The following is a 25172-nucleotide window of genomic DNA, read 5'->3' on the forward strand; positions in this document are numbered from 1 at the left end:
TGGCCATTATGTAATCATTTAAATAAAAGAATATTACTATGTATTTACTATGTAATCTTTTTACAACTAGGATCTATTCTTTTCATCATATATTTAGAGTACTCACGCACATTAAAATTTTTACACATAATATTTTACCCATAAATATATAACTAACTTATATCCTACTTATTTTAGTCAAGATTATATTACATTTTAGTAAAAGATATTATTAATTGTATATTAAAGATTTTATCCTATTCATTTTAGGTATATTGGCTACAATTTATTGTAATGAATAACAAATTAATGTAAAGTATTTCACTATTATGCCACTAAGCTAACCTTTGTTGATTTTGTGAGATTTTATACTTAGGGTATATTCATATTTACTTATTTTCAGTTCAGTTCAGCTCCAATCAGTTCAGTTCAGTTTTATGCATTTTAATTTTTCAGTTCAGTTCAGTTCAGTTTAGTTCAGCTCCAATCAGTTCAGTTCAGCTCAGTTCATTTCAGCTCCAATCAGTTCAGTTCAGTTCAGCTCAGTAAATATGAACAGCCCCTTAAAGCTTTTAAAACCTTGCAATTGCACGGGTACTATACTAGTTTATTTACCTAAATCAAAATGTGCAGATTTTCACATCAATCTTCAAAGTAGGTGGTAATGCATAAAATAATATAAGATATGACACATTGATAATGTCTAAAGATAATCGGGAAAAAATTGTAGTGTCTTAGAAGTTAAAAGCTGAATTTCATCGTACATCTCAGGAAAAAAAAAAAAAAGGTAATCTGAAAATTCCTACATTCATAGGGTGTATGCTTAACAACTGAAACTAGACAATTGTATTCCTTTTGGGATGCAACTATTGTCGGAAATGGAAAAACCTGTAACACGTCTAAGGACTACAGGGGATAGATAAGATTGAATTACAGCCATGGCAGCATTGCTTAATGCCTCGTGAAGCATGACAATGAACAGCAAAGAAGGTACACTTGTTCTATTTTACACACCTATACGATGAAAAATGAAGCCAATCCAGAGCATTAGTACATTTATGGGCTATGGCAACAACGCCTCCTAGTCAGTTAGAAACCCTGAACGTTGAGCCCTGAGCCATCTAATGGACCGGAGCCTCAAATCAAAACACAGTTGAAACAGGTATTTAATCTCGGTACAACATCTACTCTCGGAGTTTTGATTACCTCAAAATTGTCCATAGGTCAATTTCGACCTTCCTTCCTAGCACGTTGTCGAATAACAGGTCTGTTCTGTTTCTCCCCATTATCATTCCGGGTAACAATTTTTAACGGATGAGCCTCAGTATTAAAGACCCATTGATCTAGGGGAATGACAGTTGAGGGTGAAAAGAGAAGATACAAGTATTTAAGGGTTTCTGCCAGGAAGAAGCTTTGCATCATATTGTCTTTAACACCACTATTTACCTGAAAACGTTTAAGCATACTACTCAGCAAAACTTTCACTCAAAGATAAATACAATACGAATTTAACATATAATACCTCAGCATTAAGAAAACTATTTCAAACACCTTCAAACTAGAGGGCACCCCAGTTGAACTTTTTGATAAACATGGGTTGTTTATCAAATGGCAAACTTGTAAATAAATGACCAAAAATCTGCACCATCAGGCATCAGCTGTTCTACCATGAAGCGCACATTTTTGGCTGTTATTTATAAGTTTGCCATCTTGATTTTATCAAGATAATAAACTTGTAATATGGAATCTGGAAGTTTAGAGTTTTAGAAGCTTACATCCTTGAGCCCTACATAACCTGACTCTACACGAGAGTTCTTCTCAAAAGCTTGAAATATGTTCCAGCCCCATTCTTGATATGTCTTATTTCCAGTGAGACGCCATAAATAGAAAAGTGATTCAACCGTTTCTGGTCTCAAAATGTTCCATGATATGCCCACAGACATATCCTACATTGCATGTACATCCAAAGTACATTAAACAAGAGAAGAATTTCGGCTTTCAAGTAAAAGTAACTAAGAAGAAGACTCACCTGCCCAGAGTGAAAGAAATAATTCTCCCCTGCTAATTTAGTAGGTGTCGACTGGTAGAAGTTATAGCAAGTCCATGCCAGCTACAAAACCAAAAAACAAATCAGGTACCCTATTCTTATTTTTAATTTTGAGAGGGAGGGGGTGATACATTTTGCACGGTTTTATCACGAGATTAAAAAAAATATAATAAATAAATAAATAAAATAAAATAAAATAAAACCAAGGCCCTTTTAGCAGTCAGGTCTGTCAAATCAAACACATTACCAGATTTCCTTAATGTACACCAAAAGTGTAAATAAAAGTACTTCCTACAAATCAGAATAAGTGCATCAAATGTCACATTCAGCTGTTTCTGAATAAACGCATCACTTCCATAAATGGTAACCCCCCACCATAGTTTTATTTCTCACACCAACCCCACTTCTCATTATTTTACATATTTCTCTCTTCCATAATCTCAATACATACTTACACTGTCATTTTATTAGAAAAGTTCACCCACTAACATTTATTCACTTTCTTATAATAAATAATTCACCTACAGCTTGCACAACATAATATCCATAAAATTAACACTCTTAAAACTATGTGCCTAACTAAGTGATGCACTTAGTTAGAAACAAATGGAGGACTTCAATAACTTTCATAATAGAGTTACCCTGATTACAAAAGGATCGACAAGAGGATTGTTCATAAACTTGGCCATGCACTGGCCCACATAATAAGATGGGAATTTCAAACTCAAATACTCACTTCCATATATTGAGATTTAATTTGGCGGCAATGAAATTTCCACCAACAAAATAATTTCTCCATTTTCAGGCTTGTCAAGAAGCATCATCACAATGAATGGTAAAGCTGATATGATATGTTGCGCAAAAAACCACATCAAAATATCAAATCACTTTCACCATCATCTTCTATATCAGTGTTAATGCAAAAAAACATAAAGGCCCCGTTTGGTTTAATGTAAAACATTTTCAATGGAAAATTAGTTTTCATGGAAAACATATTTTCAAGGAAAAGCACAATTGCAAATTAGTTTTCCTTTGTTTGGTTGCATACAAGAAAAGTCCAAGAAAAATAAAAAGTAAGAGTGGAAATGTAAGGATGAATGAGAGGGAAGTAAAAAAAGAGGTAAGGAGGAGAGAGGAAAATGTGGCTTCCCTTGTTTTTGGAAGGAAAATGTTTTCCATCATTAAGGATGGAATTTTCCACCCTTGAAAAATTGTTTTCCACTCCTTAACAAACCAAACAAAGGAAAATGGGAAAAAATGGAAAATTCATTTTCCATGCAAACCTTTTACGTCAAACCAAACAGGGCCAAAATATACAAAATCCTTTGTGTATTACTGAATGACTTTCAAAGGTCCTATTACTACGTAATGAATGAAGGGACAATTTTGCAATTATCTAGCGTCAGCAAAGTTGAAGTAGTTTTGCAAATAATTTAACACTCCATAGCTTATCGGCACTTAGCATGCTTACATGAAACTAGCAATATATTACACCTAAAAGTAGTTTAAGAAAGTTGAACCATGCATTGTGTCAAACATAATGTCAAATACCTCCTTAGCAAGTGACATAAATTTCTCTGATTCTCCTGGACCATAACCCGCGGATCCTAAAGCCAACATTCCGGGAGCGAAGCATGCTAACTCATCCATCTGCACAGATATATTTTATTAGAAATACAAATAATATTTCAAGGCAAGAGCCGTTATTTCATTGCCAAAGCCCTACCTTATGATGCAGAGAATTCCCATTTCGCTCGCAAATATATGTGAATGATGATGGTGTTGTCTTCTGGATCAGAGTTAAAAGCCCATTCATAGATCTTTCCCACATATCTCTGTATCCAAGATTATCACATGATGTAAGAGAAGCAATAGAAATAAAATATGAACACAAATAAGATCATACCTGAAGGCATATACAAGAATAAAGTATGCTAAAATATCAAAATATAAGGTTCCACTTCAGTGAATACGGTAGATGGTGACCATGAGTCCATGAGATGTAGAGAGGCTAAAATGACTAAACAAATAGCATAGAAATAATATAAGATTCACAAAACACTATTCTCTTCCTCAGTAGCATAGTCACAGAGTATATTAAGTCATCAAAGGTGGTTATGCATGATAGCTCACAAAAAGTATAACTCACAAGGCATTATAATAAATAAGTCATCAAAGGTGCTAATGCATTAAACTTAATTGCAGCAAAGATTCTGTAGAGACAAACGACTTTATTAATCATCAAGAATAAAAATTTAAGAGAAGAAAATCCGCCATGATCAAAAGTCAATTCTATAAACCAAGGGTCAATAAAACATTGTATTAAAGCAAAGAACGGGGAATAAATCACTAAAAGTCAATAACCTGTATGAGAGAGAATCAGCACTATTCACTCGTTTAGCTTGATCCACTATTTTCTTTATTCCCAGACAAGAAATTAATGTAATGCGCAAGTAGATATCAGCGAAACATACCTGTAGAGGTTTACAGATGTAGTTTTATTCCCCTGTATCCACACCTTGAGTAGATATTCATAAAAGCTGCAACCAAATACTTGGGTTAAAAACATTATTATCCATGAAAAAGCCAGAAGAACAGAAATAATATGCCTTCAAAAGGACAGTTTGAGCTTACAAAAAACAAACAATCCTTACCTGTCACCCATAGCACCAAAAGTGATAGTTGTACGTGATCCCTCTCCACTATTAGGATTAATGTATATAGGCAACAGACCATCATCAGGGAAGGTTTTATTGAACACTGATATTACATTTTCTACCTACAGATCAAAACAAAATGAAAGCGAGACTTTTTATAACAATGGGAAAGTTTGCTCTGTAGAGTACGTCCCTTCAACATGTAAAAAACCACAATTACATTTGACAAATTACCTTCTGCTGGTACTTAGGGTTTCCTGTCCTCTGAGACAGAGCAATAAATTCAAGTTGCTCAGTGCCTGAATCTGCTAATATGCTGTCGCCCTGCCAAAAAAATGATAATGAAAAATTAAATTCCCGTAATACTATAAAAAAAGCCCTTCCCATGAAAAAGGACATGTATATCAGGACCCTCATCATGTAGCTTTTCCAAAGAGCAGCAGTAACTTAGACAAAGTGAAAGCATATTATTCTGATTCTTTCCCAAAGAAATCACATAGTTTATCAATTACATAAGCAATAGCTAAACGGCCTCTCCACTCTTTCCTGTATTAACCCCTCCCCACTGTTCCCAGACCCAAAGATGCTCAGGATTATCACCAGGTGGTGATAGTAATTATAAACATTGTGGCAAACAACATTTTCAAATTCACTTATATTAGAGTGTAACACTCTAGTGGTTACTCACTTGTATTAATATTAAGTTATGCAATAAAGACTTGATTTTTGAGGAAAATGGGCAGCTTTTGATTAATATGAAAATGGAAGAAGCAAAACAAGAGTAGCTTGAGGCTACTAGTCTCTGATTTAGCACCTTTAGGGCACCACTCTCTAACTCTAGAAATTACTATGATCTTGCCTAACTAGCACATCCCACTCTCCCTTTCTTATATATACATAATCTGCCAAAAGAAGGAAAACAATAAAAGTTGTTGTAGCAGCTGTCAAAGCTCTCCTCTGATTGGATGATGCTGCTCTGCTTGGTGACTGTTCTCTGCTTGGGGGCTGCCTTGTTGTTCATTCTCTGACATTCTATTTTGCTGACCCTTCCTTCTCCTTCTTGAATAAGTAATCAAATCGTGACCCTTGTTGAGCATTGAGTCCGTTACATTCCCTCCCCCTAGAAGACTCACCTTGTCCTCAAGGTGAAAGGAAGGAAAACGCTCGTTGATGAGAGAAGCTTCTTTCCAGGTGGCCTCCATCATGGGTAAATTTTCCCACTTAACCAACACCTCCAAGTGAGAGGGAGAGCTGCTGGATTTTCTGTCAGCAAGCACCTGCTCTGGTTCTGCCAGCAACTCCAGTTCTGCTGTCAACTGAGTTGGTATGGTAGGGCTCACTTCTTGGCTGCCAAGTGCCTTCTTCAATTGAGATACATGGAACACAGGGTGTACGCGGCAAGAATCAGGCAAACTCAGCTTGTAGGCCACATTTCCCACGCGTTGCTCCACCAGAAATGGTCCATAAAAACGCGGAGAGAGCTTCTCATTAGGCCTCTTAGCAAGAGACTTTTGTCTATATGGCTGAAGCTTAAGGTAGACATAATCTCCCACCTGAAATTCGACCTCTCGTCTCCTTAAATCCGCATTTGCTTTCATCCTTTGCTGTGCACGAAGCAAGTTCATCTTCAAATCCTCAAGCACCCAATCCCTTTCTTGTAACCAAACTTCCAAGCTATCCACCGGAGTTTGGCCTTTCCCCACCTTAATTAGCTTCGGGGGATCCCTTCCATAAACCACTCGAAATGGGGTAAACCCGATTGACTCATGGTGAGCTGTATTGTAAGCAAATTCAGCCCAATGTAACCATTTTCCCCAAGATTTGGGCTGCCCATTCACGAAGCATCTTAGATATGTTTCCAAGGTCTTATTGACTATTTCCGTTTGACCATCGGTTCGGGGGTGGTACGCGGTGCTTCTCTTAAGTTCCGTGCCTTGTAGCTTAAACAACTCTCGCCAAAAAATACTCATAAATATGCGATCCCGATCCGAAACTATAGAGCTAGGAAACCCATGAAGCTTGACCACTTCCTTAACAAAAATGGCAGCTATTGTGGCAGCACTATATGGGTGTTTTAGCCCAACAAAATGGGCATATTTGGAGAGTCTATCTACCACAACCAAGATAGAATTCATCCCCATCGAATTGGGAAGGCCTTCAATGAAGTCCATTGATATGTCCTCCCATATGGCTTCGGGAATGGGTAGGGGTTGCAAGAGTCCCACGGGCTGCATTTGAGAGTGCTTTGCTTGCTGACAGATGGGGCAGCGTTACACATGCTCCCCGACATCCTTTCTCATCCCAATCCAATACCACTCCGAAGCAATTCTCAAGTAGGTTTTAGTCTCTCCTTGATGTCCTCCAATGGGGCTATCATGATACTCTCGCAAGAGCTTGGGAATCAAGGTGGATGACTTGGGTATTGCCACCCTCCCCTTAAATAACAACCTACCATTCTCAATGGTGTACCCCACATACGACCCTTCCCCTTGCTGCACTGCTGCTGCTATTTTTCCCAAGAGGCTATCCTCTTCGACCTCTTTTTCCAACTCTTCCCACTTAATTCCCTGGACAGAAACCATGGCTGCCATTTCCAACTCCGAGCCACCTCTTCTAGAGAGGGCATCCGCCACTCTATTGCTAGCCCCCGGTTTGAATTGGATTTCAAAGTCGAAACCCAATAATTTGCGCACCCATTTTTGATAATCTTCCCCCACTTCTCTTTGCTCCATCAAATATTTCAAGCTTTGTTGATCCGTTCTCACCACAAAGTGACGGCCTAGTAGGTAATGGCGCCACTTAACAATGGCTAGGCAAATCGCCATTAATTCCTTCTCATAGGTGGCCTTTGCTTGCGATTTAGGGCCCAATAACTTGCTGTAAAATGCTATAGGCCTAGAGTCTTGCATTAGCACCGCTCCTAGACCGTAGCCCGAGGCATCGGCCTCCACCACAAATAACTTGCTGAAATTCAGCATTACCAGCACAGGGGCAGCCACCATGGCAGCCTTGAGCTGCTCCAATGCCTTAGTTGCCTCGGTTGACCACCCGAAATTATCTCTCTTAAGTTGTTCGGTCAAGGGTCTAGCTATTTGAGCATACCCCTTAATGAATTTGCGATAATAGCCGGTTAGCCCCAAGAAACCCGCAACTCCTTCAAATTTTTTGGAGTAGGCCACTCCACCATGGCCTTGACTTTCTCCATGTCCACCGCCACTCCACTTTGGGACACCACGTGACCCAAATAAGCAACTTGCTGCTGCCCAAACTCGCATTTCTTGAAATTCACCACCAAGCAATGTTCCTTGAGCAACCCCAACACTACCCTCATGTGCTCTCGATGACTCTCTATGTTGGGGCTATAAATCAAGATGTCATCGAAGAAAACTAACACAAATTTTCTCAAATGAGGTCGGAACACCTCATTCATCAAGGCTTGAAAGGTGGCGGGAGCGTTAGTAAGCCCAAAAGGCATTACCAAAAACTCGTAGTGGCCCTCATGGGTTCGGAAGGCGGTCTTGGGTGTATCCTCCTCCCTTACTAAAATTTGGTGATAGCGAGCTTGGAAAAGATGGCAGCCCCATGAAGCTCATCCAAGAGCTCATCGATGATGGGAATGGGGTATTTGTCCGGAATTGTTTCCCGGTTCAAAGCACGATAGTCTACGCAAAAGTGCCACGAACCATCTTTTTTTTTAACCAACAACACCGGGCTTGAAAAGGGGCTCACCGAAGGCTTGATGATTCCGGCCATTAACATCTCCCTAATCATCCTTTCAATCTCATCTTTTTGAAATTGGGGGTACCGGTAGGGTCTTACACTCACCGGGTTGCTTCCCTCTTTCAAAACACGATTGAGTGTTCGTGTCCCCTCTTGGGTGGTAACCCCTTAGGTTCGGCAAAGACACTTTGAAATTCCTCCATTACGTCCTTCAACCACGTGGGTGGTGCTGCCACCAGTGGCTCGGCTCTCTCTGCACTCGAATACATCTCCACATGGTTGATCTCTACCCATAAACCTCCTCCCTCGTGCCTCAACATTGCCCTGAGCGACACCTTAGAGTGCTCTAACGCGGTATTTCCCACCAAGGTCACCCTCCGATCACCCACCATAAAACTCATGATATGTGTCTTCCAATTATGCGTGACCGACCCCAACTTCTCTAACCATTCAATTCCCAAAATCATGTCAGCACTCCCCAATTTCAAAGGCAGGAAGTTATCAACCACCACGAAACCTCCATTCAAGACCACCCTTACCCCTGTACATCTCCCTTTTCCCACGATCACATCCCCATTCCCAAGTGACACTCCAAATTCGCGGTCACCGCTCACCGGAATTCCCACCTCCGCCACTAACACTTCCGAAACGAAATTATGTGTGGCTCCGGGGTCTACCAATATCACCACCGACTTCGGACCATCCTTCCCTTCCAATTTCATGGTTTTCGGCTTTGAGATTCCCACCAAGGAGCAGTGGGTAGCTCCGGCCACCACCTCGTCGTCGCTGGAGTCCAGTTCTGGCGGTTTGCCGGCCAGCTCCGACGTCTTCTTTGCCGCCGAGCAGCAGCACACTAAGCTCGCGGTTCTTGCAGCGGTGGCCCACGCTCCACCGCTCATCGCACCTAAAACAAAGCCCTCTGGCTTTGCGTTCTTGGTGCTCGGAATCGGTCAGCCGCCGCGGCTCCCCGGACCTCGCCGTTGAGCTGGTGGTAGATCGTGGGTGATAATCGGAGCTTTAGGCCACCCTTTGAAGGTCGTGGCTTGTTGGGCAGGGGTACCAAAAGTGTTAATTAGGCCCGACCCGACTGGTGTTTTGGATCCGGATGATCTAGTTGTACTGGTAGTGGGTCGACCCGAACCGAAATACCCGGGTGGTTTTCTTAACCCGTCGACCCGATTTCTCTCTTCGACCCGACCCGCGATCTCCATGGCCTGCTCTAGGTTAAACGGGTTCATGAGCCTGACGTCAGCCTTGATGTCATCTTTGAGCCCTTGTATAAAATGGCCCATCATGATTGTTTCAGGGATGTCCTCCAACGGCGCTGAAAGTTCGATGAACTTCTTTCGATACTCCATTACTGTCGTCTCCTGGCTTGCGGCCAGCCACTGCTCGTGGAGGCTCCCGGCGTGAGTTGGCCGGAATTGACGCAAAATCCGCGCTTTCATGCTCTCCCACGTCGCAATAGGCCTCCTTCGATTTTCCCACTGGAACCACCTTAGTGCGTCCCCTTCCAACGCCGAGACAGCCGCCTGCAATTTTTGCTCCTCCGTGAGACGGTAGTGGAGAAAATACTTCTCCCCTTTAAGGATCCATACATCCGGGTCCGCACCTTCGAATATGGGCATATCAAGCTTCCTCGGCTTCCAATGATAGTCACCACCGCCGTTCTGGTTGCGATTTTCATGGTTGTAGCCTAGTCCTTGTTCGTGATGCCTCTGGTTCACCAAGTTCCGCAGCTCTTCGAAAAACTGGGCTTGTGTGGTGGCGTTCGCGGCGGTCTGAGCTTCTTGCTGCTGCCGTAGCAGCTCAAATTGATTATCAAGCTTCTCACTGGCCTCACTCAAGGTCTTCTTGAGTGTTTCCTCTTGTGTTTTCATCGCCGCCTCCATTGCTTCCAACCGAGCTTGAACTCCAGCCATTTGCTCATCCAGGACCGCCGCTCTGATACCACTTGTAATACTCTAGTGGTTACTCACTTGTATTAATATTAAGTTATGCAATAAAGACTTGATTTTTGAGGAAAATGGGCAGCTTTTGATTAATATGAAAATGGAAGAAGCAAAACAAGAGTAGCTTGAGGCTACTAGTCTCTGATTTAGCACCTTTAGGGCACCACTCTCTAACTCTAGAAATTACTATGATCTTGCCTAACTAGCACATCCCACTCTCCCTTTCTTATATATACATAATCTGCCAAAAGAAGGAAAACAACAAAAGTTGTTGTAGCAGCTGTCAAAGCTCTCCTCTGATTGGATGATGCTGCTCTGCTTGGTGACTGCTCTCTGCTTGGGGGCTGCCTTGTTGTTCATTCTCTGACATTCTATTTTGCTGACCCTTCCTTCTCCTTCTTGAATAAGTAATCAAATCGTGACCCTTGTTGAGTATTGAGTCCGTTACATAGAGACTGCTACATCGCCAACAAGACCCAAATGATAAGATGCCAAGTAGCTTAAGCATAGGCTTTTGTGGGAAAATGCTCACAGCATGCTATCCAAAAATGCCAAACAAATTTTATAGTCATTTGAGCCAGAAAAATATATCTTTAAAATTCAAAACAGCAAAGAAGCATGTACACATAAAAGGATCAAAATGGTAACAGTATTCATATCCTCACAACTTACCCCTGTCCACCCAGGATTATGAGGTCTTCCATGCGCCAGGTTAATAATGTTATATGGTATACCGGAAGACGTGTCCCATGCAGGTAACAGTCTATCAGCAATATCTTGGGCTTTTTCAAGGAACATCTTGTCATTGGAGAGATCATAAGCACTTAAAAGTCCCCCTACAACTCTGTATTAACATGAAATACAAGGAATAGGTCTCAAAAATAAGCAAGTTGGAAAACTTTTAATGCAGAAAACATTGTATAAGATAAATGACATTAAACCTTATAAAAGCAACCTTATGGTTGTCTCAAAGACACTAGCATCATAATCTTTGTTGAAATCCAACATATTGGCAACCCACCTGCCAAAAGAAGATGCAAATCATCTAGCTGAGCAATCATAAAACACAAATAAACACCAGTCAAAAGTAACATACATTCATAAAAAAATTAAAAAATAAAAAAAGAAACGGCAAGCACAAAAATGAAGAGAGCCAATATTAGTAAATTCATGAACATATGATCTTTCAAAATAATTAGGGAAAAGTAAAAGTGGGCTTCAAAAAGATAAAAAGACATGAGCTATAAAGTAAAGAGTGATGGATTTAAAACATTAAGATTTTTTTTTTTCTTCACCTTATTCTTATTACTACTCAATCTAATTAAAATCAGCCCACACTAGATGAGACTGGAAAAATTCAGCTCAAATCAAACAATAAAATAAAAGATAATGAGTCAAATCAAAAATTAAAATCAGACTAGACCAAACTAGACCACATCAGAGCTTAAAAATACATATTAGAACACCTAAAAAAAAAAAAAGTTGAATAGAACAAAACCTACACGTATAAGCAACATTTGATTGCAAAGATGTTTCTCAACCTCATAGTTCGAGAGAGAAAAATAAGATTCATCGGTTCATCCCGACTTTGTTTAATTCTTCAAATTCAAAATATAGTTAATATACAGACTCAATTTTAAGCATCACCGTCATGACAAAAAACTTAATGTTATTGAGAAAAGCACTCGTGCCAATGACTGGTTGCAATAATTTGGAGCTCATATGGCTATTATAAAACTATTAAGGGTATAAGGACCCACACCTACCCATTAATATCTAAAAATAAGAAAATTTGCAAATTGCTGCCATTTAAAGTTTGTATTTTGCAAATTACAGTCATTTAAAAAAAAAATGCAAATTGCAGCCCAAAAGTTCGTATAAATTATAAATTGCAGCCCGATTCAATTTTTTCATCGGTTTACAAGTTGAAAAATCTTCGGTTAAAATTATAGGGGTCATTTTAGCCCTTAAGGGCCCGAATTGAGCTCGAAATTAGCAAAAAAATAACGTAAGTGTCTCATATTTATAGTTTCCCACAAATCGATACATTTTTGTTATGCAAAATGAGGCACTTGCGTTATTTTTTTCTAATTCCGAGCTCAATTCGGACCTCAAAGTCCTATAATGGCCCCTAAAACCTTAATCGAAGATTTTTCGACTTGTAAACCGATGAAAAAGTTGAATCAGGCTGCAATTTACAATTTATACGAACTTTTGAGCTGCAATTTGCAAATTTTCCCTAAAAATAAGTATAAAAATGTACATAATTACATATAGAAATAAAAAGCACTAACTAATACTTCGTATCACATATAAATCTGACTGAACATATAACAATTTTAATCAATCTATTTTTAAACAATTTAACAATCGCATGTCAATTTCAAAAGCATGGGAGCCGAGACAACGAAGGTAAACCTTCCCTCGGAAAGAAAATGTCAGAGAAGCATGATATAAAAGGGTACCAGAACTCACTCTCTAGCTCTCTGGAACTGTTCGTCCAGGCCCATAATATACAATGTATCCAATGAGTCTATCAGTGTAGCTCCAAGACCTCCAAAGCTATTGACACCACTCTTGCTCTGGGGCTGTAGATATAATGAACTTTATTGATACAAGCACAATATAGGACAGGTGTGAATTAAAAGTAAAAATACTATTGAGTTGGAAAACCAATAAATTCTTTAGATAGCTCAAGACAACAATGATCAACCACTCAAAACAAACAGATAGTAGAGGCTATTTTTGTGGATTATGGTTTGTCTTTTGACAGGCATTCAATAATTGATTAATACAACCAAGTACCCCTTCATCATGGATCTGAAATAGTGACATGGAAATCTTAAATAGAGGCACTCATTTTTTTTATGGTTTTCTCATATCCAACAATGTATAATTAATCAAACATCTCGATGAGTAACTAAGGATATAAAAGTGACATGTTCTAAGCATCACCAAGGAATACCTGAAGTTCATCTTGCCCCCAAGCATATTTCTCATAAGAAGTCCAAGCGTGTAGCATGGCCTCTTTCACTTTTTGTCTTCGCTCAACGTCAAGAGGATCATCTGATACAACCTTTTTTGCCAGAATATCATTCTTTATCCCTGCAACATTTTTTACCCCTTCAAGCTGTAAAGAAAGAGAAATCAATTCCACAAAGAATCAAATGATACTTAAAATGTAAAAATAATTTAATGAATACTACTTCCTCTATTTTTTTATTCTTTTTTTTAACTTACAACACTTCTCTTTTCACGCTTGCCGATGCATTATTTCAATCACTTAATTACTAATATGTAAAAGTTATAAACATTTGAAATTAAATAGTATAATCCAGACGAATCCAACAAGATCCCACATGACTATATTTTTGCTCAGTTATAAATCATCAAAGCTAATTAAAATAGAGCATATGAATAGTGTAAAAGTCAAATTGTTGCAAGTAAAAAAAGGGGGGGGGGGAGAAGTATATCATTTGCTTACTTAAGAAGATTTTAAAAGGCATATAATAGCCAGAAAATGATTATGTCAATAATTTCTGGCAGAAAGTTTTGAGTTATATGAATCCTAAAGAAGATAGCAGCAGTAAAATAGGTTGACCAATGAGAATAAACAAAGGTTTTTCTCTACATACAGAAGAAATCAGCCGTAGAAAAATAATGCTATTTCAAGGATGGCAATACAATGAAGTCATACAAACTAGCAACTAAGTACATAAGATAGGGAAAACTATACAAAAAACAACAATTAGTTTACCTCATCATGCAGCCGATTGACCTCTGAATACAACTTTTCTAATTCCTCCTGCAATCATCAATTTTTAATCAGATTAATGCCTAATTGTATTCCAAAGTTATAAAAATAAAATTAAAAAAAAAAAGAAAAGAAAAAGAAAAAGTAATAGGGAGGGGGGGTAAAACTTTCTCTTTATGAGTCCTCTTTCAACTGCAACAAGAACAGAGCTTGATTCATTATATGAACACACAAGGTTTGACCCAATGAGACGTATTAATGACAAAGGCTCTCTGCAACTTCATCACTTACAAGATCTATCCATCATCCGTGATTCAGTTCCAACCCATCCAGATCTTTACATGATCTCTCCTCCAACTACCTAGGATGTGTAAACTTCACTAAGCCGTAATTCATCAAAACTGCCAATAAACAACAAGCATCTCCAAGGAAACACACCCAATAGAAAAAATCCCCAATCAAGACCCTCCCCCCCCCCCAACCAATACTATGATTAGAAGAAAAAAAAAGGCACCAGTGTGGGCATCACGGGAGTCTAAATGGCACGGGTACTCTGCAACTTCATTGTTTTTGCTTTCAGGTTATTGCCATGTCACATTATCCATCAGTAAGATACTTCGCACATTCATCTAAATTGTCAATACTATAGAAGCGATTTTAAGGAATTAAAAACTTCAGTAAAACAACTGAACTCACCCAAGTATTTCTAACTTCTAATTAGAACATACCCATAGATACCAGTGATTACCTAACCGCGAACTGGCCTTATCCATCACTACTCCATTTTTAGCCCCGAAACAGCTCAAATATCAATTCTCTAGTCATCCTATAATTCTTACTTATCTCTAATTTACAACACATTTTCTCTCACTTCCCAAACTTCCATGTCACCATGATCCACTTCATCAATCACATTTCAAACAAACAATACAACATTACACAACATTAATAATCAAACAGCATTGTCACCTAAAACTTCAAAAGATTCCAACTTTCAGCATGATCTCCACCCAATTTAGCCAATTATCAATCAATCAAAATGAATTATCCAAAATAAAACCATTAATGAAAAGGCAAAAACAGATCTACCCACAAAAATTAACAAAGAATTTAATTCAATAATAATCAAATAATTGAGTAAATAACCTCGTGTTCTCTGAGTAGAGTCTGGCGATCCCAAACAAACAAAGTGCCAATAACAAATACTATGAACAACATAGCCAATTTCTTTGGCCGCTTCAAATAATACGCCGGATTTACATATCTCCACCAAGATGATGATCTACTTCTCGCCATTTTTCTAGTAATTTTATATACGTAAACCCTAAAACTATAATTTAATTACTGAAATCCAAAAATAAAATCATGAGAAAGAGCTTAAACCAAGATAATTGATTGCAACGAGTTGATGTAATCCTAAATGTTGATTCTAATTCCTTCCTCAATTTTTGTCGGAAATTTTAGGGTTAATCTTCTTCTTTTCCCCAATTTGATTTAAAATTGTGGAATTTTTTTAGGAGAAGAAGAAAAAGATGATGACAATGAAGTAAGCAGAAGACGGGAATCTATTAAGACCAAAATTGAAGGAAAGAAAATTATTATTAAATTACTACGTATTTTATTTTATTCAAAAAATATTCATAATGTAATTACGAGTACTAATTAAGTAATTAGTAGTACTTCTCAAGCAAAACCGATTCGTTCTCCTAAAAAATTATACCCATAATAGTGGTTTGTTTATTAGATCATGGACACAGATTTATGTTCTTTATCATATGAAGTGCGTAACTATGTTTTTGCTTTTTTTTTTTTTTTTATTGTAGGTAACGTGTATTATACTCTGTAAACGTTATAGCGATTACATGGAAAAAGTTTCCCTTAAAAAAATTAGATGGAGAAAGTGAGGAGAGGTTAAAATAATGTAGGGTGGATGGGTTTTGTTGGAAGTGTATTTGATGTGTTATGTTTGTTTGCATCGTGAGTTATAAGCCAAGAATATGTGTGTACATTCTCCAATTGGAGATTACCACATTGATGGAATTAGTTGTATGTTTGTACAAGTCAATGAGTCAACTAATTACTACTAGTACTAGATTTCTAGAAATGTAATACTATGTCAAACAATATCTTTGATAATTAAATGAAAGCATTTACCCTACCACAAAAAGTCACTTGTATAATTTTATTATTAAGATCTTGCTAACGAACGTCTCCGGGACATTAGATAAGCATTTAAAATATCACCTAAAGTGATATTAATTTGGAAAAGAATGATAAAATCACGCGTTGATCGGTGTAATATGAATATAAGTAATCTATCAAGCTCGATTCTCTAATTTTTTATTTTATTTTTTTGGATTGAAGAGTTTTTTTTTCCAGATGGTAGTTTTTTTATTCTAGGTGGTAAATGAAATTTATCAACCTAAACCCCTTTCTAAAAAGAAAGACAAAAATAAAAAAGGGTATTTTGGAAAAGTGAATTTTATCACCCAAAACCCTCTTTCACTTTATATATAGGATTATTATTATTATTGGTACGTTTGACCGGTATGTTATTATGTAGTTTGTTTTATTAATAATACTAAATACGTAGTATTATGTATCTTTAATTACTTGCTACATACTCGTAATAAATATAAATAATAGAGTTAATATTCACAAAATATAACAATTCTAACAAGTGTAACAAGTACTCACATGCCCACATAATAAGCTGTTGATTAATTTTGAGAATTTAGACAAACCAAAGTTAATTAATTATATTACTTAGGCAAAGGTGTTGTATATAATTAATAAAGAATATTATAGCAAGTAATACATTGAAGGAAGCTTAGAGTTCTCGACAACGAGAAACCTTGTTTATGGAAGACAAAGGTGTTGCCCCTGGTTTGTTGCCCGGTCAGCCGCCCGGTCAGGGTGGTTCTCGCCCGATCGGGCGCGAGGGTGGCTGAAAATTCTTCCTCTCCGCCGCCCGATCGGGCAGCCACCGCCAGATCGGGCGTGAGAAGGAGACGAGAATTCACATTCAGGAATTTGGGTAGCCGCCCGATCGAGTCTCCACCGCCCGATCGGACGCGAGGGGACTTGATGTCTGACGTTTTCAGTTGGCCCAATCGGGCGGTGGAAGGCCCGATCGGGCGCGTGTCATGCCTGCTTTGTTTGGCTGACGGTTTTTCTCTTTCTTCCTTGGTATTTGACGGTTATACTTAAGAAAAATCAGATTTCTATTTTTCTTTGTAATCTTTTGCAATTTCCTAATTATCATCATCATAAATACACAAGCTTTATACATTGAATTGTAATCATCCTACTTGTGATTGCAATTATTTCTTTGTTGTATCTCCTAAGTAAATTTCCGTGAAAACCCGGTTGTAGTTTAGGGTCGGAATTATACTTTTGGGAAAGTGATTCTGTTCACGCCTCGAAGTTTTCCGGTTTAATTATTTGCTGTTTTTGAGACCCTTGTTCATTCACAAATTCCCCAACATAAGCTAAGTTCACCACCTACTTGCTTGATAACGAAATTGACTTAACATACTAGTTGCATCATTCATCATTGGTGCCTATTAAGAAATGAAGTTACTTGTGCTCTTGCATAAACGCCTTCTCTTCCTTCCTGCATGTGAACCTACCAGCCACAACACCCCAATCTTGAGACACAGCCATAGATTAATGTCCGAGGTGCTGCAATGTACATCATATATCACCAAAAAAAATACAGGCAAGCGATGCAATGAAAGAATAGACAAATTACCATTGCACTGGTTTTTTTTTCTCCTATACTGTAATAAGTTATCTTCTTTCATAAATAGTTTTCCAAAAAGAGCAAGAGGCTAACTCTCTAGCTTTCCAGCAAATAATTAGTATTGCAATTGCAGAATATCATACAATCGAAATTGCGTACAAGAAGAGGACACATTTTGTCTGCTTTCAGTAATAAACCTCAATCTAACACTACAAGATTACAAGGCTAATCCCGTCAAATGATCTTTCACGCCATGCCCATACTGATAACCCTCTAAAAGGGAATTAAAGATCAGCAGTCCACTAGAATTTAATGTGACTTCGACAACTGCATTGATTGCACATGAAATAGGTCATCATGCCGAATCACTAACATTTCCGGCAACTCTCATTATTTGCCCAGCCTCAAAATTTCCATTCTGCAACCAAAAACAAATTAACAAAAAAAAAAAAAAAAAGATTAAGATCTATGTTGTACATAAGATGACGGGTCTTCTAAATTTCTAACAAACTCAAATAATTTCAGAGATCCTTTCCCAAGACTACTTTACCTCCTCATTCCTAGTATAAGGAAGATTCTGTCCACCCGGCACTGCTGATTTCGAAAGGTCTCTAAGAGTTCCCTATAAATTTCCAAGAAAGAAAAAAGTTAATCTTAAAGTAGCTAGCTGGCATCCAGAAAAAGCAAGTTCAAAAGGAGAGAACTGTATAGACGACTCAACAAAGATACTAATATTCTCTGTCCCCGCATATAATAGAAAAGAGACATACCACAGCATAAATCAATTCTTCGCAAGCATTAACATGATGCCTGCACAGTGGATAATAACAACTGAATGCTACATACCTTGTTAGCCCACATAAGTCCACAAGCGTTGCAAAGAGTCCTTGGGCCTTCAGGGCCACGCCGCATCATTGGCGTAGATTTCTCACTAGTGCCACAATGTCGGCAGCTAAAGTATATGTTTGTAAACAGCACGATAAAATTAAATAAATAAGTTAAGCCTACAAAAATATAGCAGTTTAATATTAAAACGATACATGTTCATCCATGCCTCATTAAGGTGTTAGTATATGCACATGCAGCAGCACAAAAAAGGTATGCATGAAAAGCAATGAATGTTAATGCCATAAGGTTGACAAAAGAGGTAATTAATTCCTTTCATTAGTTATGAATCTCTTTTTCAAGAATATTTTTCCTTATAAAAAAAATCCGTGACTGAACCTCTACAACAGCAAGAATAGAGTGTCAGGAGTGCATTGAGTTTGAAAAATAATCTGTAAACTTACAAATCAAATCAGTAATTGACAATCACTTCCCCCACACAACTCACAACAACATTGCCAAACAAGACATCAATTGCATCTCAGGAATAAGGAAGCCATTAAAACAACCATGATAAAATGGAAGAGGGAAATGTAAATTTAAAAATATAAAAAACCAAAGGATTACATTTACAACTTTAACAGATACAACTTTAAGGACAGTATACTAAAACAGAATGAAATAGACCTCATTACTAAAACAGAATGAAATAGACCTCATTACTCACCAGACTTCTTGTTGTATGGGTAAAGGTCCATCAGGACCCCAATTCTGATTAGATTCCCAGCTAGTTGCACCTGAGGAGGACTCATCTTGATTAGGTTTTGAAGAAGTAAATTGACCCTTGTTTCTCTGCATCCTGGAAAAGATAAAGCATTGAAGTAAGATAGTCAGTTAGCACACATTCTACTCTTTCCTGATCCTATGTTCCCTTGATTTTTGATGAGAAAAATCCAATCAGTGTCATAAACAATGACAAAGAATACAATATAGCATCAAATGCACAACACCTCTGCATTCAAAAATGAGCTAGTGAGTAGAAATTAAAGATAGATGAAAACTGTTTCCTTGAATTGACACAGCTAATGTTAGAAGGTGCATGTGGAAGGAAAGGAATCAGAAGAATGCAGAGGATTAAGTTTCATCGCATCAGAGGCCAAAATTCTTATTGAGTTCTTTATATCCACAAAACCAAGTGTTAATCTGCAAGGTTATTTTGTTTTCATACTTCATTGACTCAACTTTAGATGTGAGCCCTCAATTCCATGTAAATAACATCTCATCCATGTTTTATTCACACATGCCACACCCCAAGGCTTTGATTTTAAACTTTTAGGAGAGAACTCAAATCATCCTGCCAAACACATGAATTTGCAATTCTGCATTAGCCATTGTGCATCAAAAAGGAGAATTAACCTTTCTAATGTCAAATTCCCATCCAACATCAAAGTCTAAAATTTTTTTCTATATAAAGTTCTCCAAAGATAATCATATTTGTATCCTAATGGGAGAGAGAAGATACTAATCTCACACATTTTAAAACATTTTTTCCATGTCAAACTTTAAGAATTTAGCACACAGAATAATACCATGATAAAGCACTTAGGTGCCCACAAAGAAATGACTTACCTAAGAGCCACCTCCTTACGAACTGTATACCGAATTTTCTTGTCAAAATTGCGTTCTTTTCTTTTTTCACGAAACCTGAGTAGTGATGCCAATCTTTGAGGGACATTGAACCTCTGTGGTGTAGGAGCCACCCCCTGATTGAACAATCCAATGGTGAGTATACAAAGAGACAAATGAATCGTAGAGCCCAATGCTAATACGACAACATTACCCTATTATTTGCAGAGGTCAACGGTGGAGCAGGAACAGTTGAAGGAACTTCACGACCCCCTAGCAAAAGAAGTACAGCTTGAACCTGCATAGGATTACATATGAATTGTATACTCTTCAAAAAGAGAGGGGGGGGGGGGCGTGGGAATACGAAATCAAACATGCAACCATATGCAAGAAAATATCCGCTATGAACCATGGATAATTGGAAAAAGAACAATTTCATCATCCTAATCAGTAAAGGCTCAATGCACCACAGGGAAATAATGCTCAAAATTCAGCATTAGACAATGGTTTGAGCCATATGCACATCCAAAATTTTCAGCTACTGCAGTACACAAAAGTTTTCAACAATATAACTGCATTCCTGTTTTGCCCATTGCAGTTCAAAACCTTACACTATGTCTCATATGGGTTGAGAACGGCAACACAGAACATAGGCTAGCGAGAAGGAGCAAATCCCAATGAGAAAGCAATTAAACAAACTGTGCAAAAAAATGTTGCTTCTACAGAAGCAAAGACCATTAAAGATCTGAAGTAGCACCAGAAGAAATCAGACAGTTCCATTAATTATACCATCTGAGGACAGCAAGAAGAGAACTCAACTTTCTTCCGAAGTTTGATTGGGCAAACATTCAAGGTTAATCAGATGTGCCACTGCCTAGAACAGTTTAGACTTTAGACGCTAATGACAAAAAGAGAGACTACCCCTCTCTCTCTCTCTCTCTCTCTCTTTCCCTACAATCAACCACTTTTCCCCTGGGAGCAACAATTGACAACTATGCCGTTCTGAAAGCAAAATCTGACTACTTATCTTATTTTTATGTTTCCTTGTTTTGGCTTGTTGGTTATGAACTTTTGGTAGTTCTTTTTATGAATTCATTTGGCTTTTCTTTATGTTGAAGCAAATTTGTTGTCACTGATGCAGAAGCATATAGACTATTCAAAATAATCCATTAGACAACTGTAATGACCTTCGCAGTTTTTGGGGTATGATTAATTTAAACAGATTAAATTAACAACTTGTATTTTTGGTAGGGAAGGTAGGGAATATTGGAGCTGCTACATAATTTATAGGTACATTGGTTTCATAAACCAATATTAAATGATGCAAGTTGATTTTGTTGTTTGCCAATTAATGAGTTGCCAAAAATTCGGACAATGAGCTATTTTGTCTTTAATGAATTATAATACATCAGCAGCAATGAAGTTCCATACGTAGAAGTTCCAACAAAAACAGCCAAAAATTGAGCATAAAGTTGAGTTTTGGCCTTTTGTGATTTAACAAAAAAGTCAGCATCACATTAAAGTGTTCCGCATTAATTTAGCAAGCAACAAGCAACTACAAGTGTTTGACACGTCAAACTGGATTTAGAATCTAGTTTGTCCTTTACTTTTGTTAGCTATTAGATATGCTTCCTGCCTTCCAATAAACTGATTTGTATCAGAAAAAAATAGTAGGCTTACCTTAATTAATTTTATATACTAAATTTTAAATTCTTTGTTCTAGGAAAGCCAACATAAGAGGCTTTAGAATGTAACTCTTGAATGGCTTATTTGTTTAATGATACTGGTATTTGTTCCTAAATTTATTTGTGAGAAGTGTGACTTCAACATGAGAGAGCAATATAATGAATAAAAATTTAGATTAAATCAAATAGGTCAGTGAAACCTCTTTAAATTAGTCTAAAATCCCTCTCAATTTGAAATCTAAGAGAATGAACTTATTAATCAAATGAAAGACAAAGATCATCGAATAGCCTATAACTTTGTGGTACAAGTGTAAACCAAGGCTAAACTCCAAAATTTGGAAACCATGAAGTTCTAAGTTGATATGTGCTTTTACCCCACAGAGACCAAACAAACTGGTTTAGATGGTGCCTTTGACAAAGAGACCGACAAACCAGAGCCAAAATCACAAAATTAATAAAGTGAAACTGTCCACATGCTCTTGAAATTCTATACATCATTTCTCCAAAGAAATTATCTCATCCCTCCTTCCCTCCAAAATAGATAGCAAAAAGAAACCATCCAAGGTACACATAGAGAGCCTATAATACACTAATTTTTCTATCAATCAATGTCAATATCCATGATATGCATTCTAGATTTCTAGAAGTAACAATCTCATTGGCCCAAGGAAATTATTATCTCCATTGGTTTTATTTCAACATTAATAGATCCTCTTAGAGGCAAAACATCACCAATTACAGGAAAAAAAAAAAAATCTTTTCTTTCCTTATGAAGGATGCAAGGGGAGCTTCAAATTCAAAATTTTCAGCTTATTCAGCTAAATTCCCCCACAAAATACTTGGATCATACCATAATTATTTAACCACTACCATCTGATAAGTCAATTCCCAATCAAGTTATGTGGAAATATCTGACAACTAATGAAGCTCTAATTCGATGAATACTTATTAATGTGTCACTAAATTACACGTATAATTCATCACCAAGTCACAGTGCTAAAGAGTGCATTTCTTATATACAAGTAGGCATGTGGCATGAGAACAAAAGTCACAAAAAAAATAAGCAAGGATGACTATCAACCAGATGCACTTAATGCAGTCAATAGAACAGCAACCACCATGTCAAATAATCAGCAAAGTGAAAAAGGACTTACCTTTTCAGGTGAGACTGAATCAAACACATAAACCTGACCCTGAAATGATAGAGTTAGCTGATTGTTATCGCCATTAGCCACCATCATTCCACCATGGGTATCAGAAACATTTCCAGGGTCATTATGGAGCTCCCCATCAATGCCTTCACCTACACCCGTAACACCATCATCATGATCATCCTCCATCACATTCCCATTATTCATATGATGCATCCCATGACTTTGGTCGTGCATATAATGTACATGCATTTGTTGCTCAGCCTCAGTCATATGCATTTGGGCGTCGTCACCATGCAAATCATCCATATTGACAACAACCCTTTATTAACAACACCAACCAATAAATAGTATCTAGTATACAGTCCCCTGCCTTCTTATTTCACTCCTCCCACTTACTTTATGTTTACAACAATATAAGCACTGTACTTGTTATACATACACAAACATCTCTTCCTCATTACACCACATTGGGATCCAAATGTCACTTCTTCATTCTCTCTCGCGCTATCTCTCTCTCTCCTTCTTCCTCAGCCTCCACCACCTTGCCCAACTCTGGAAATATATGCACATTTCAATTTTAACAGCTATACCAAAAAAATCAATGCAGTTACAATACTAATGCTATCAATTTGCATAAACTCTAACACAAAAAACAAAGCCAATCCATTTTCTACATCAATTTGCCTACGATTCAAACCCGAACCCGAGCCGGGGTAAGAAGGGCGTCTGTCCAACGCCCAGAGAGAAAATTTTCATCTTTATACTTTCATCTTAACATTTTAGGGCAATAAACAAACACCCTCAACACATTAGCAGCTAAAATTTGATTCAATTATCAAATTAGGCTCGAAAATCACATAAAAAAATCATCTTGCTTAAGAATATCAACGAAAACCTAGCAATAAATTCGCTCATTGTAAGCTTCTATAAATTCAGTAATTATAACCAATAATTTAATAATCCAGCTTACAAGAACCCTAAATTGACTATACTGACAATGAAATTAGCGATAAACCCTAGATTATGTAATTGATAATTGTTGAATTTAAAAATATTTTACAGAAAATCATCTTACCACATAAGCTGCTTCAATGGAGGAGAAAAAGTTGAGAAAGCGGTTGAATTTGAGAACTCGGAGTTCTTCAATGGAGGAGAGAGAAAGGAGAATTACGTAAATGTGACACGCATGTTAGGACAATGGTCAGATCTATGTAATTATCAACGGCCAGAATTTTTTTTCATTTATATTTTTTCTTTTACATAATTTTTTTTTTTCTTTTAGATAAACAGCTTAATGTGATCTCATTTTTTTTTTTTTTTGACAAGTGATCTCATTTTTTTGAGTAAATATTTTTACCAATATTATTTTCCTCTATAAAAAGATTAATGTAATGCTATTTGCACAAAAATAAAGAAGGTAGGATATCAAATTAGATTCATTGAATATTTTAATCAAATCAATTAGAGTAAAATATTGAGAAAACTACAAATTTATTTTATGCATATTACTTATATCACTCCCTTTATTGTATAATACGAAATATAGATAGTATTTAATATTTTTTTCAAAAATAATCCTAATTGAACCTTATAGGAACAAATTTGTAAGAGAGAGAGTTTATTTGAACTAGTTGGACTTGAAAATCTATATCTATATTTATACTATATATTAAAAGGCGTAATAAAATATGCTTTCAACAAGATTTGAACTCATAACCTCCAACACATATAGGTGATACTTTTACCATTTCAACCAACTATATTAATGTTTCAAATTTTACATAATATTATAATATTGCTTTAATTTATTAAGTAAATTAGAGGTAATATAATTCATTTATTTTTCACAAGATTAGAATATAAATATATATATGATGTAAAAAAAAAAAAGTGACATCCAAGGTAACGCGCGAACCACTATACACACTAATTATACAAATAGTCGAACATAATTGTTAAATTAAAGCAAGAAGTGTAGAAAATAGCAACACGGGGCATCGCCCGGGGTACACACTAGTTATTATTTTA

The 25172-nt window shown here is 37.0% G+C and overlaps 2 protein-coding genes across 2 annotated transcripts; both read right to left on the minus strand.

The window, feature by feature from the left end:
- Positions 1-679: 679 nt before the first annotated feature.
- On the minus strand, positions 680-15702 carry LOC110726734 (mannosyl-oligosaccharide 1,2-alpha-mannosidase MNS1-like). The gene is made up of 14 exons (XM_021906221.1): positions 15256-15702; positions 14113-14160; positions 13321-13485; positions 12831-12943; positions 11311-11376; positions 11028-11199; positions 4918-5007; positions 4681-4805; positions 4501-4566; positions 3753-3861; positions 3578-3676; positions 2009-2089; positions 1755-1925; positions 680-1425 (listed from the first exon to the last, which is right to left on the minus strand). The coding sequence occupies exons 1-14, from the start codon at positions 15403-15405 to the stop codon at positions 1204-1206; spliced, it is 1677 nt and encodes a 558-aa protein (XP_021761913.1). The 5' UTR covers positions 15406-15702; the 3' UTR covers positions 680-1203.
- Positions 15703-17874: 2172 nt separating this feature from the next.
- Positions 17875-24557, minus strand: LOC110726735 (GATA transcription factor 24-like). Its single transcript, XM_021906222.1, has 8 exons — positions 24220-24557; positions 23145-23696; positions 20520-20603; positions 20309-20442; positions 19407-19538; positions 18701-18806; positions 18405-18476; positions 17875-18272 (listed from the first exon to the last, which is right to left on the minus strand). Exons 2-8 carry the CDS (start codon positions 23448-23450, stop codon positions 18210-18212), a joined length of 897 nt encoding a protein of 298 aa, XP_021761914.1. The 5' UTR covers positions 23451-23696; positions 24220-24557; the 3' UTR covers positions 17875-18209.
- Between the last annotated feature and the right edge of the window lie 615 nt (positions 24558-25172).

The sequence above is a fragment of the Chenopodium quinoa genome, unplaced genomic scaffold (assembly GCF_001683475.1).
Source record: "Chenopodium quinoa cultivar QQ74 unplaced genomic scaffold, ASM168347v1, whole genome shotgun sequence".
Classification (NCBI taxonomy): Eukaryota; Viridiplantae; Streptophyta; class Magnoliopsida; order Caryophyllales; family Amaranthaceae; genus Chenopodium; species Chenopodium quinoa.

Excerpts from the sequence above, each read along its gene's own strand:
- LOC110726734 (XM_021906221.1), bottom strand. The coding sequence starts at position 15,405 with ATGGCGAGAAGTAGATCATCATCTTGGTGGAGATATGTAAATCCGGCG. Across the intron at positions 14,161-15,255 it reads CTCTACTCAGAGAACACGAG|GAGGAATTAGAAAAGTTGTA; the intron begins GTTATTTACTCA and ends TGATGATTGCAG. Across the intron at positions 3,677-3,752 it reads GGAATTCTCTGCATCATAAG|ATGGATGAGTTAGCATGCTT; the intron begins GTAGGGCTTTGG and ends ATATCTGTGCAG.
- LOC110726735 (XM_021906222.1), bottom strand. The coding sequence starts at position 23,450 with ATGGATGATTTGCATGGTGACGACGCCCAAATGCATATGACTGAGGCT. Across the intron at positions 18,477-18,700 it reads GACTTATGTGGGCTAACAAG|GGAACTCTTAGAGACCTTTC; the intron begins GTATGTAGCATT and ends GGAAATTTATAG. Across the intron at positions 18,273-18,404 it reads CTTATACTAGGAATGAGGAG|AATGGAAATTTTGAGGCTGG; the intron begins GTAAAGTAGTCT and ends TTTTGGTTGCAG.